This window comes from Colius striatus, chromosome 2 (genome assembly GCF_028858725.1).
Source record: "Colius striatus isolate bColStr4 chromosome 2, bColStr4.1.hap1, whole genome shotgun sequence".
Taxonomy (NCBI): Eukaryota; Metazoa; Chordata; class Aves; order Coliiformes; family Coliidae; genus Colius; species Colius striatus.
This window is the reverse complement of record NC_084760.1, coordinates 27,498,806-27,512,746: the sequence shown is the minus strand read 5'-3', so window position 1 is coordinate 27,512,746 and position 13,941 is coordinate 27,498,806. Positions and strand designations below refer to the sequence as shown.

At 37.4% G+C, this 13,941-nt stretch overlaps 1 protein-coding gene across 1 annotated transcript in view; it reads right to left on the bottom strand.

Annotated features, from left to right (window-relative positions):
- SNTG2 (syntrophin gamma 2) overlaps positions 1–13,941 on the bottom strand; it is a 254,428-nt gene that overhangs the window by 49,256 nt on the left and 191,231 nt on the right. The window contains exons 10-11 of the mRNA XM_061990346.1: positions 8,398–8,527; positions 1,254–1,292 (exon numbers count right to left, since the gene is read on the bottom strand). Coding sequence (XP_061846330.1) covers positions 1,254–1,292; positions 8,398–8,527 — 169 coding nt within the window. The remainder of the gene's footprint in view (positions 1–1,253; positions 1,293–8,397; positions 8,528–13,941) is intronic.

The window sequence follows — 13,941 nt, the reverse complement described above, 5'->3', positions numbered from 1 at the left end:
TTACTAAAGTACTTGTAGTAGTGAGTTCATCTAACGAAAGATATAAAAATTCAATATCTTTTCCCCTAGCATTCATAATCATCATTTTTTATATTAGTTTAATAAATTAAAACCATGGCAGAGAGTAATTAAATGCTTCTTTCTTATATAGAATGGGTATTTATTTCAGTTTTGAGGTTAACTTGATTAAAGTTAATATAGAATTTTTTTTGGTGTTGTTTTTTTTGGTTTTTTTTCCAAAGTACTGACCTAAATATAAGAAAGCAGTGTCCTTTGTAAGAAAATGTCAATAGTTACACATTTTAGTAACTTCTGAAAGAGTTTATAAATGTCCAAGTACATTTTACAAATAAGATAAAGAAACGGTGACATATGAAGGGATAGTAAGCTGTTGAACTAATAAATATTTATTTGGTCTTGATATTCAGAATTTTTTGACTCAAGCTTGGACTTCTGTAATAAAATTTCACAATAAATTTCTGCAGTAAAACACTAAAAGACACATTGCCTAATTTTCACTTTTATAATCTACAAACCCAGCATTTTTTTTGAAACAGCACTTTTTGTTCCTGAGTAATGATTCTATGCCAAACTGACGCAATGAAAGCACACATAAGTGAAACTCATTAGTTTTGTAATACAAACTTCAAAGCACTTCCCAGAATTGCAGAATTAGCCTTGAAAATGCTAGTTTTACATTTAACAAAATAAATTAAAAAGCATTGCAATGCTACAAGAAGGAAGTATACTTCTGAATGCAGTACATTCATCGATCTTCAGGATATTTAGCCATCTGGAGCCAAAGAAATGTCTCACGAGGCTTCTGAGCTCCAGAAGTCCCAAACAAACTCATGGCAAACATAGTCTGCACAGCATGACACAGGCGAAACAGAGATGATTTGTAATACACTCCTTGCCTATCTGTGCATGATATATAATGTAAACACAGAGTTAACTTGTCAGGTTTACTGCTGCAGTACTGCATGCAAGCATACTCTACACTTTCTAAGACTTGGTTATGAGTTTTATTGTTCCTGTCTCATTTACTTCATGGCTCTATCTAATCAACTTTTAGGACCAGTAAGGATCTGCTGTATTAAGAAGGTCATTTCAGAACTTCAAACCCTAGAAAACTTGATTTTAGAATTTTAAAACTGACTAAATGTGTGTATGTATGCTCTACAGATTTGGTAACTTAACACAATAAGAATATTAAAAATTATTAAAATTATTAAAATAATGAAAAGTCTTACCTGGTCTGAAGGGGAACAGCATTTATTTGCCATTTTCATCTACAAGAGATGGAAGAATATACAGTTATTAATATGCTGAAGAGTTTCTGTGATGCAATTAGCATTGACAGTTATTGCATACTGTATTAATGCTTCCAAATGATATTTATAAGAAATTAAGTAATTTGGTGCTTAAATACCTGATTTTTACTACTACAGAAAATTTACAAGACCAAGGATTCAAAAGATGAGAAGGCTTTTATCAGAACTTTCAATAAATCCTTCATAAAGATTTGCATTTATGAGTTTAACTTTGCCACTCCAAGTGAAAATATTATACTGTACTGTAGACACCTCACTTAGGTTTCAGTTAAACAATTGCTTAAGCAGATCTACAAATGAGACATGATTATGTACTTATGAAATGAAGGCCGTATAGTGTAAAACATGTTTAAAGATGAAAGGAATATTATTTAGGTTTTACTTTTAATTTACATATCTTCCTTTTACCTCTCTGTTCAGATAATAAGAGTTTTGTTGATTCGGGCTTCTTTGGCAGTCAGTTTGCACAGATCAGTGGTGAACAAACCCTGACAGATATTCTCTCCTTTAAATCGTAAAACTTTTAAAGTGCAACATTACTAGGTGTGGCAAAAGATTTGACTGGATTTGACTATCTGTCAGGATATAAGCTGCAAAGTGTCCTATAACTGATGACTATTTGCAAAAGTTCTCATCATCAAAATCCCTGTTTTGTAACAAATGAAAGGTTTGTAATAGAAGACCAAAAGCTATAGCTATGCACAGGGAATGCTAGAATTGCCACAGGAAAAGAGTAGAAGAAATTTAAGACCAATTCTTGTACCTTGGCCATACTTTATTCCACAAGCAGACTGATGCCCAAACAGCCCCCAAACAATAACCATCTTGGAAGACAAACGTCCATTTTCTTTGTTTATTACATCACTTCTATTGCTAAGCACAATATTATATGGTACAAAATATCTCTGTGGTCAACTTGGGTCAGCTGTCCCAGCTGTGTCCCTTCCCAACTGCTTGTCCATCCCTCACTAGGGAAGGTAGGGTGTGTCCGAGTGATAAAAAAGTCAATGTCCTGATGGTGTGCAAGCACTGTTCAGTAACAGCCAAAACACTGGTGTGTTATTAACACTGTTTTATCACAAATACAAAGCAAAGCACCATATGGCTGCTACGAAGAAAATGACCTTCATTGCATGACACAGGCCTCAGTACATGTCAGGACTCATCTGGTCTTGTCTTGGTCTGCCTAGAGCTGTATTACAGCTTGTTTAACCATTAAAGAAACATCTAATGATCATACAACTTTTGACTACTTGGTTTTAGCAAAGTATAGCTGTGGGATCTAATGATATATACATATACAGAAGGTACTGGATACTTCTAAAGTATATCAAGTATATACACATATGCACTTGTAGCTAACAGAAGGCAATAATAAGTCATTATTCTATACAGAGTGAATTATCTATGACCATAAACAAAATTACTCTAGAAAAAAATGCAATGTGGAGTTCAGGATGACAGCAGTAGCCATGACTGTACAGACACAGGGCTGTAGGAGCTCACTAGTCCCAACCCATTGTGGGCCATCAGGGCTCCTTCTTCACCATATGCTGATTTTTGCATCCCATTTGAATTGAACTGGGTGGTCAAACAGTGCAGGTGTACTGGTAGTTAGACAGCTGGGAATGTCTGAGGCTCTGGGATGAGGTGGCCAGATCTGATGGGTGCCTGGGGCTTCTGCCAGGTCTGGCATCATCTTGGGTAAAGTGCTGGGAGAGCCTGCCAGCCCCTGGAGGGGCTCTGCCATGCTCCCCACCACCTCCCTGCCATACCAGAGGAGGAATGGGGACCACCACAACAGAGGTGCATCACGACCTGCATGCACTGGCATCTGCCCTATAGCACAGATGATGAGTGATGATGATGATGATGGAGCTGACATGCAGCTGCCAAGTAGAGTGGCGGGCTCCCAGCAAGGCTCCTCACAGCTCTTGCTGCCTACAGCAGTCTGTTCCCAGGCTACATGCCTGCACTGTGCCAGAGATGCAGGTCTGGAGCACTTTGAGAGAGGGAAAAGGTAGCAGAGCTTCAGCACAACATTGACAAGCCATTGGGAACTAAAGAACCCCACTTCGTAACTTGGAGAAAACAAAGCATTGACATGCCCAGTGTGGCAGAAGGTAGCAGACTTCACCAGTCTGATTAAGTAATAGGCTTACTCCTGAGCAGTTGTGCAGGGCATAATGAAAAGGCACCTGGTATACTTAAATCTCAGCAGGAATGCTGACACACCCTGCCCATATTCAGCTCCAACATTTCTCCTGTGTTTCAGAGACAAATACATACAAAAGTAACAATACAGAACCCATGTTGTACACACAGAAAATAATATTTCCTTGCAGGTGGCCAAAGATATGTTGAATAAGAAGACTACTATAGCACTACACAGTGTAAATAAATAGGACTAGCAGGGATCCTGACCCCTTTCACCTTCCTTTTTAGTTCAGTCAAATTGCTTAAGCTCTCTACGTGATAGGAACAAATTGTGTTACCCTACTTTTTATTTTATTGTTTTCAGATGTGCCTGGAAAAAAGAAGTGTGACACGGGCCATGCAGATTTTATGCCGAATGCCGGTAGAGTATTGTGAAGAGAATCCTCATAACCAGTTCAGCTTCCCATTGGTAAGGCAATAGGAAAAAATGCTTTGCACTCCACAGCTACTCACAGCATAGCTTTAGCTCATTCCCTATTCAAAGCAGGGATGGCTGCAGCTGCGATGTAATTGTGAGGAGGGTAAAGATCTGCTGCATCACATTACGTCTCTGTGTCACAGGGCTGAGGAGAGAGAAGTACGCATCCTTCACTTCACCTAGTACCACATTTTCTACATGCCTCCACAGCTGATGCGGAGAGACAGGAATACAAGTGGGCTAAGCTACACCTTTCTGGCAGTAAAAAAGCTTTCAGCACTGCAGTACAGTTATGGGAGTTGGAGACAGCAGGGTAACTAAGCCCAAAAATCTGGATCTGCAAAGACTGCAGGCAACTTGGAAAAGGTATTAGTAAACAATTCTAATTCCTATACTCTGTTCCAAGTGAATACATAAGGGGCAGGGAAAGAACGGAGAACCATACACCTAACTAAATACCTCCCAGGCTAGGATTTATCTCAGTTTTGGTAAGCCAAAAAAAGGAAAAAGTTATACATGTTATATACTTATATTCTCATTCCAGTCAGCAGAGAGTGAGAGAATGATCATGGAAGGCCTTGCCGTTCTTTAGGCCCATCCAGGGACAAAAGACCACTATTAGACTCAAGTACAACAGACTTCAGAACTCCCAAAGAACAGGGAGAGCTTAATTGTCACTTATGGTCCCAGACAAAACAGGCCAGGCTACTCAGCTTAGGGAAGAAAATGAAACTTAATTAAATCTGCCTCAAACTAAAACATAACAAACAGAAATATCCAACAGAAAAATAATACAGAATAGAGCGAATAATTGAAGTGAACCAGCTCTTTAAAACCACCTTTCCCTCACTCCTTCTCTCTTCGTGGGCTCAGAGCCCTGAACCCACTGTCATTAACTCCTCCTCCGATAAGCAGTGCTGGGGGCAGGGAATGGGGGGTTCAGTCAGTCCTTTCCTGATGTCTCTTGCCACTTACTGCACTCCTGAGGAGAAGTGCTCCTCCTCAGCCCTCCCTTGCTCCAGCTCAGGGTCTCCCACACACCAGACAGCCCTGCTTGGGCTACTCTGACAAGGCACTACAACCCCAGTTCATCTTCTCTGGGTTTGGGTCTGAATTGCTTGCTCCCTCTGACCCAGAGTCTCCAGCTCTCACCCCCTCTTTTATGGGGTCTCAGCTTCTCGTTATGGGCTGGAAGGATGTCGCTAGTCTGGCAGTGCTCCTTCTGTCTTTTCCTGACTCTGAGATCCACATGGTTGCCTCTATCTTGCCCTTCCCTTCCCTTCCATCTCCCTCTATGCATTTTAAATTCCTATCCTTAAACAGTGATGGCAGAGGTGCCAGATAGGCCCAGCCAGGCTGGAGGTGGGTCTGAACCTCAGAGCTGGGGAAAAGCCCAAGAACTCTTTACCAGGCCTGCACTGCAGCCCCCTCCCCCTGTTACCAAGCAAAAGCGGCCCCTCACAAACTGTGAACTGTGTAGCTTTCAAATGGATTTTTTTTGCATTTAAAACAAAACAAACTGCCCCTCCCCAATCTATTTTAACCTATTGTAAAAAGACTGGAATAATATCTCCACTATTCCGTTACTATACAACTATTTAGCCACTATATATATTGTGGTTTTTCACTTTTTATTTATCCTGGGAGTACTGGTTGATAATAAACAAACCATCAGCCAGAAATGTGCCCTCAGAGCTAAAAAAGACAATGCCATTCTGGCATGCATCAAGAAGAGTGTGGCCAGCAGGTCGAGGGAGGTTCTTCTCCCCCTCTACTCTGCACTGGTGAGGCCTCATCTGGAGTCCTGTGTCTAGTTCTGGGCTCCTCGGCTCAAGAGGGAAAGAGAACTTCTGCAGAGAGTCCAGCACAGGGCCACTAAGATGATCAGGGGACTGGAACATCTTTCATATGAGGAAAGGCTGCGGGAACTGGGGCCGTTTAGTCTGGAGAAGAGAAGACTGCGGGGGATCTCATTAATATTTACAAATATCTAAATGGTGGATGTCCGTAGGTTGGGGCATTACATTTTTCTATTGTATCTAGTAATAGGACAAGGGGTAATGGAAAGAAGCTGGAACACAAAAAGTTCCATTTAAACATAAGGAAAAACTATTTCACTCTTGAGGTGAGGGAGCCCTGGCACAGGCTGCTCAGGGAGGGTGTGGAGTCTCCTTCTCTAGAGGTCTTCAAAACTACCCTGGACATGTTCCTGTGTGACCTGATCTAGGTGGACCTGCTTTAGCAGAGGGTTTGGACTAAATGATCACTAAAGGTCCCTTCCAACCCCTACCATTCTATGTTTGTATGAAACAAAATATTTGAGGAATTACAGATCCATTCCGTAACACCAATTTCAGGAGTTGGATCATAAAATCACAATTTCATGAAATGTTAGTATTAAAGTAATGAAAAGCATTCAAAATGGATTTTTAAGAAGCCTAATCCAAAGGCCTTGTCCTAAGCATTGTGGTTGTCAAATAAGCTGTGTCCTACAGCTGCCCAGAGGCAGGGAGCACTCTACAGGCTTCTTTTGCTGTACAAATTAGTTGCATTCCAGTTTCACTGTGTTGGTCTTAAAAATTGATTTGCAATAAAAGGGATTCTTACTATTACATCTCCTGTTCTGATATCAGTAATTAAAAGAATGTTTTGGCCAGACCTTTCCAGTTGTACCACAGGCTGCACACCTGACAAAACCTGTCAAACATCAAGGCCAAGAAAAAATTTACTCACTTCTCATATGATCTGTTTAGAGTTTACTCGTTATCTCACCAAGTACATAAAACATGTGAATTTATCATGGCTGTGGTTTCTCAGACCTTTCCCAGAACAACCATTTACATGAACACCAAGGACTACATTGTTTACAGAATCATGACAAGGACGACCAATGCAAGTACTCAGGATATAACAAAATATTGCTGGAGACAGGTCACAACACAATGAAGGTACGTCAGGACACGTGCCACTGCATGTTGTGCATTTGAAAAAAAGCAGACTAGTACACTATGTCTAATAAAACCTGCTTGCATTTATGGCCATTTATTATTTCCTAATTCACTTATATCCTTGGAGTGGCTTTTATTAAATGGATTTCTTTAGAAAGCAAAAGAATTTGGCTTGGTAACTATGAACTGGAAATGCTCTAAAAATATTGCCATACCCTTGTTTTTGCTATTCACACAGAAGAAATTAAGACATTTAATGAATAATTTATATTACTTTCTTAGAATTACCACACAGTAATATCCTGTAAATAATGTAAATCACTAAATAGAGAACAGAGGATACTTATAAAGAATGCATCATAAGCAGAAATATTTTATTTTAACAAAGACATTGTTTAAGCAATTGAATATTTAAAAAGAATTAATGTAATAAATCAACTATTGTGATCAAATCCGATTTCAAGTAACTTTTGAAGATTGGTAAAGTAAGTTCAATTTACAATCTGTTTTGATCAAAAATTTACGTTGAAATCCAAAACAAATTCTATACAACAATCTGAAGAATTAAGCAACAATTAACCTAGAGTATAAAGTATCAATTAAAGACACACCGCTAAAGAATAAGTTAGAAAAGAAGTTACAGTTTGAGTACATCTAAAGAAAAAAGCTTAAACACCTGCACAGGTAATTCTTCCAGGGACATCTATGCTCTTATTTTTCATCATCAATTTCTTCCATTTCAAAAAGAATGAAATATCTTTTTTTAATATTGCACATTATCAAGCTTCATATTCAATTTTATGATTCATTCCAGAGTCTTTAATAGTTTTCAGTTGTTCTTTCTCGGAATAGTAATGTGCTGTCCAAATAGTAATTGTGTTTCTCCAGGGATTAATTAATACTTCTGCTTGCAACAGCAAATGCTACTTAGGAATTAACTGGAATAACATAAAACAGCATAAGTACCTTGTACCTTTATATTTCTAGGGAAAAAGATGAAATAATACGACCTTAAATAAATCAACTCATAGACAATTTAGAAAGGTAAAAATAGTCTCCTAATGAGGTTCTGGAAATCACAATTCACTGGCTACAGAATTTCCATACGCTTCCTTAAAAATGGACAAATGCTAAATTCAAGTACATTTTAATTAAAAAAGAAAAGTGCAAAAAAATAATTGGTCATATCTAAAGCTCAGTGAAAGTACCAGTAAGGATAAATATCTTGCCTTAAAGTCCTTAAAATAATAAATGTAACCTGATTTTCTAACTACTCTCTGTTCTATAACAAAGCTGCAAGCCTTGAAAACTTCTTGATAATTTTGATTGACCAGAAAACCTCTCCCTGGTCTTTCCCTTTTCTCCCCATAAACATACATTTTATATATTGTAACTTAAATGTGAGTCATTTTCTACCCTTGGAAAATTAGAATTAATTTTACAATAGCATAGACAAGAAAATATGCAGAAAGTAACATACATTTTGAAGTGTCAAATCACTGATGTTAGTTGATATTGCTCTCAGCCAGTCAGCACTCTCTTGGGCTGTATAAAACTGAAGTATTCCAGTACTAACTCCATCGAGTGCCAGCACTTCAAATGCATTAGATCTGTGGTAAGAAGAAATATATCCGTAAAGGCAGATATGCATATTTTCTGAAACTGCCCAATATTTCTCAGTGTTCAAGTGATTTTTATACCTTTTGACAAGTTTTCAGTCCTAACTTTACAAACCAAAAGAAAGGCAACAAAAAGTACCTGGCAGTACCAGGAGCATCACATACAATAAGTACTTTCTTTGTACCAGCGTATATATCTGTGCTGATCATTTACTTCCCTTGAGTATATATCTTCATAATTACTGAACTTAGGGTAGTGCACTCAGGATGTATGTGTTATAGCTTTTTGAACAAATATACCAATTTTTTTAACCAGAATGAGCATTTTCTGTATTGCATTTTGGTTTCATTTAGTAGGAATGTATTAGGTTGAAAATAATTGCCTTCTCTAGCTTTACTTTCTTGGATTCCTATCCTTTTCTACACAACAGTCTAAACATTTCCTTCCAGCTCTTATATGACATAGGAAACTAAAAACTGTACTTAGAAGTTTCTTTAAATAATTTTGGAATGTAAGGCCCTTTCTCAAAACACTATCTACACATGTTAATGTACAATTACATTATATTCATTTGTATGTATCTTTTATTATGTGCAGAGCAACTTTATCCTGCAAATGCCATTGCTGTCCTTACTATCTGCATATAGGTTAGGCAGTCTATATATATCTGACATTCCCTACATTTGGATGCTGGTGAGATATGTTTTTTTAATTACACTTTTCAATAGGAACAACAAAAGTTCATTAAATACTGGCATGGCAATACACTGGTCTAAATATAAAACGTGACATGCAGTAGTTTCAACAACTAAACTTCAGAAAGTCACATAGATTATTTAAGTACTAGTAGGTGTAATGAGAATTAGATTTTAGTCATAGACTATTGTGAAAGACAATCTGAATGATCGTGCATATTTTTTTTGCATACAGTTTGGAGAATATCACTACTACCTTCTACATTTACAAGTTAGGCATTTATATTTAAATGCTATAATGCTTTCTTTTTGGTATAAATCTAGCAGAAAGCAAACTGCTTGATCAAGAATACTGCTTTATGAAGTTGCTGGGTTTTCCTGAGATTCTCTTATCCAAGATGAAGTCCTCTACTGCTTAATCAATGATATATATCAACATTAGCATTCAGAATGACACATAGAGGTTAACAGGCAGTTACTCATTTATGACTAACTGAAAAAGTTATTAACTTAACATTCGTCATTGGTAGAGGGTTTGACGGTGAACGTGAACACTGAACTCCATATACTTGCTAAAAAAGGTCACGTAAAATACACAACACACAAAATATTAACAAGACAAAGTATCCTAATAGATATATACACATTAACTGAAATGCTTTACTGTTAAAAGAGTTGCAAAATGTTATATTTGCTGTTCACAAAAATAACATTCTTGGTCTGAAGACTTTACATGTGGTCTCATTCCCTTGTTCTCCTTTCACGATTGAATTATCATGTTAACTACTAAAAGTTGATGGCAGTGGCACAACTCTGTCACCTTCATTTCAGTAAATCCTTCACCTCTTCAGAAAGAAAGGTTAAAACAAATCCTTTCATTATCTTCAAGTAAAATGAGTGAAATAAATCACCTCTCAAGCATACTGCTCCTTTTACCTACTGCTCTGATAAAGACCCCAATGCTATTGTGATGGAATGGTTACGGTAAGATCTCTTTAACATCCCACTGAGACAGAAAAGATCTGTCATCCCCTATGCATTAATACACAGCAGAGCATGGAAACAGACTTAATTTGGTGCAGTGAAGAGAAGCCATTCACAATGCCTAATTTAGATACCAAACTCCAATATCAAAGCTAAGATTCTTAGACAGACAGAAAGGACAATCCAGAGCATACAACAGAGTCAAGAAATAGTGTGAGCTCCTCACTGAATCCACAGGGTGCCCAGACACTAACTCGGCTTCAGTAAATTCATAAAGGCATGCAATATGAATGCCTAATCCCAACAGCACAAAGATATAAAAGTGGCTGATGAAAGATCACAGAAGGGAACTTCTAGGCTAACAACTAATGCAATCAAAAGGCAATCAGGACGAAAAATAGTAAGTTTTATTATTTAAAAAATGAATCAATCTTTTTTCATTTGAAACACAGGGCTGGCAATAGCAGATTATATTAAAACTCCTGTTTGTCCTTTACCTTACTAAAATATAGTTATCAGTTTAAAAGACAGTTAACAAGATTCCAATAAATACATGTAGAGATCTCAACCCTTCACCGACAGGATATTTGCACAGAAACAAAATGAGTGGGAGGGATCCTGCAAGTCCTTTAGCCTCCTCACTAAGTCATTTAAAATACATGTCTTTTCCACAGGAAGACCAAAACAATTCAAATTTCAACTGTTTAAATTTGTTTATATATTTGGGCTAAAAAGATATCAAAGCATTATACATGAACTTGGAATGAATTTCAGTTTGGTTTTCTTTGTGAATGTTTTGCAACCATTATTGTAACTTTAATTTTGTATTAAATTTGTAATAATAAAGTAAGAAAACTGAAGTAACAGAGAGACACTGTGCTTCTACAGATATTTTCTTAACTAACATGGTATTAGAAGTACCTCCCAGCAGCTCTCATTAGGTTTGTAATAATTTGTGCAGAAGAAAAGAATAGTAGGAGAGGGGCCAGTTTTAGCATTGATGAGAACTCATTCTGTTCCTCCTGAAGTCACACAAATAGTTACACTGGCACTGCTGAGGAGTGAGAACATGGGTAATATCACCAGCTGAAAGATAAATGAGAGTAGGATGCAGGTGTGACGTATCTAGTTTTGCTGCACACAGAAAATCTAAGGAATTTTAGTCTCAGCATGCTTTGTTTGTATAGAGAACAAGGTGGGGGAGTCTTGCTGAAAAGTAAGAGCAGCTTGAATGACTGAAAGCTAAATGTAATATCAGTGTGCTACTGTCCACTCTTGAGTGCAGAATGTGTAGTAGACTGGTCACTGTAGTAGACGGGAGAATGGTCTGTAAATAAACTTAATAACAGGCGGTTTATAAATCCAGCACAATTATCAGTTAGTGATATTTCAAGGGAGATGCACTTCATCCTATTGAAGTATATGAAGTTCTGTTGCCTAAGTATGTGGGTGACAGGCAGCAGACACAAGCTGTAACATGACAAATTTCAATTCAACGTTTGATTCTTGGGTTTGGGGTTTTTTTTGTCTTGTTTTCTCCATGAACATGATCAAATATTGGCAAAGGTTGACCACAGAAGTTGTAGAACCTCTATCTCGAGAAATGCTCAGTAACTGATGGCCAGGAAGAGATGGCCCTGAGCAATGTGATCTCATTAGAGATTATTAGAGCAGGGCGCTGAACTAGGTGACTTCCAAAATCCCTTCCAGCCTGAATTATTTGATGACTCTATAAGGGAGACAAGCAAAACTCCAGAAGTGTTTTGTTTCATAAGTAAGTGCACAAGATAGGTGAGATGGATTGTTCTCTGGAGATGCTTATTTCTCTCCATTGACTCAAAAGTGAGTCCAGCGATATAGCAAATGTATAGGTGAAGGACTACATCTGCTGTCAAGTAACATGAATCTCATCCATTAAACTCCAATCCCACATGTGAACAGAGACACAGAATTCAGATGGAATGCCATTTTGCCTTAAGTTATTGACATACATACATCTTTTTAGATTCAGAGCTTAAGTCATATTCTAATTCTACTCTGGAAGTACAAGAAAATATTAGTAAATATAGATTAGCAAACCAAACAAGGTCTGTTTCATTATCTTATTAATGCACAGCTAAAATAATTATAAAAGTTAAAAAAACCCTTGAGCTTGCCTTATACTGATAAGGCAAAACAGTTTTTCTCCAATAACTTGAATAACAAGATGTTTTGGAAAATAACAGTGATAAACTAAGCAATGAGCATCACAGACTTCAACATATTTGGATTGTTCCAGATTTTTTTTTTCCAGCGTTTTGTTGAAGTTAGTGGGAAGCAAACAGGTCTGCTGCAAGAACTCAGGCCTATTTATCCTGAGACATTTATTGAAGACATTTTGGGGTAGAGCCTTGCTGAGCTAATCCTGGTGGATTAGAATTTAGTATGTTGTCAGCAAGCAGAGAAAAAGACAAAATAAGTCTCATCTTCTCCAGAAACAAACAAGAAAAAAAATTACAATCAATTGAACTCTATGGTTATATTAATATGAACAATTCTCTGAGAGCAACAATCTGTTTATCTTTTGGAGGGCAGCAGGATTTATTTAGCCTTTTCTACTGCTTGTTGGCAATCTGCCATGGTGTGATCCAACATTCCATCTTCTACGGGATGTTATTTACTAGAACAAAGAAGAGTGAGGAAGTGTCACATCAGTTTTCCAGAGCAACACATCATCTTTGGGGGAAAGCAGAAATGGTCCCTAAGTACAAGCATTCTGAAAAGAAATAAAGTGCTTCATTTTTGCCTGTTCATTTAGTTGCAGTACATATTTTAAAACTAGAAGCTCACTCTCTTTATGCTGGCTACACGCAACTGAACAGCGTTAAAGGGGTGTTAAGCATGTGAATATATGCCCTGGAGCACAAAGAAACAGCAATTTCCTTATTTTTCATGTCACTGGGTTTTTTTTATATGCTTTTAGACTGCAGGTATATTGCATCCAAAACTATGTCTCATTTATGGCCAAAACATTTTATATTACTTTTCACATAAGGAATGGGTACTAAAGCAGCTCCAGTCCCTAAGAATCAGTACTCAGTGGTGGTCTTTTATTCTGTGTGGCATAGCTCCTGTCTAGCTTGCTTTTCCTGCCTACACCTTGATTTTTCTCCGATCTAGCAGCTTATTCTAGCCAAGGGTAAGCCAGTCTGTCCTTGCAGAGATCTGCAGAACTCCTAGTTGCTTCTCGGGTATCTTTCTGTTTACATTCTGCTGAGCAGATCTTACTCTGTAGTCTGCATTCACCTGATCCCTGCTGTTGATGTCCAGAATATCTTGCTGATTCAGCAAAATTGTGACAAATACACTGGAAAGATCTGTTTTAATGATGCTTTTAAAGGAAAATATACATAGCAGTCTTCAGGTAGTCCTTAAAAAACTGTAAACAGCGCATTAAAAAACCAAAATACAATGACTTTCTGGCTTGTTCTTTTTATATATTATCTGAACATCATAGTAAAAACCAATAAATTATTCTGTGGCTCATATTTCTAAAGACATAATAAAGTGTTTTTTTCAATTTGGAATGTTCAGTGATCAATAAACTCAGAACAAAGGTTAAAGAATGTGCTCGCATCCCAGGCAGATACCAAGGTAGTTTTAGTACTTTGTAACTACAGATGAAATATTAATATATGTTATAGAAATCACAAAACCTAATCCATAGTGAAACATATTAATCTTAT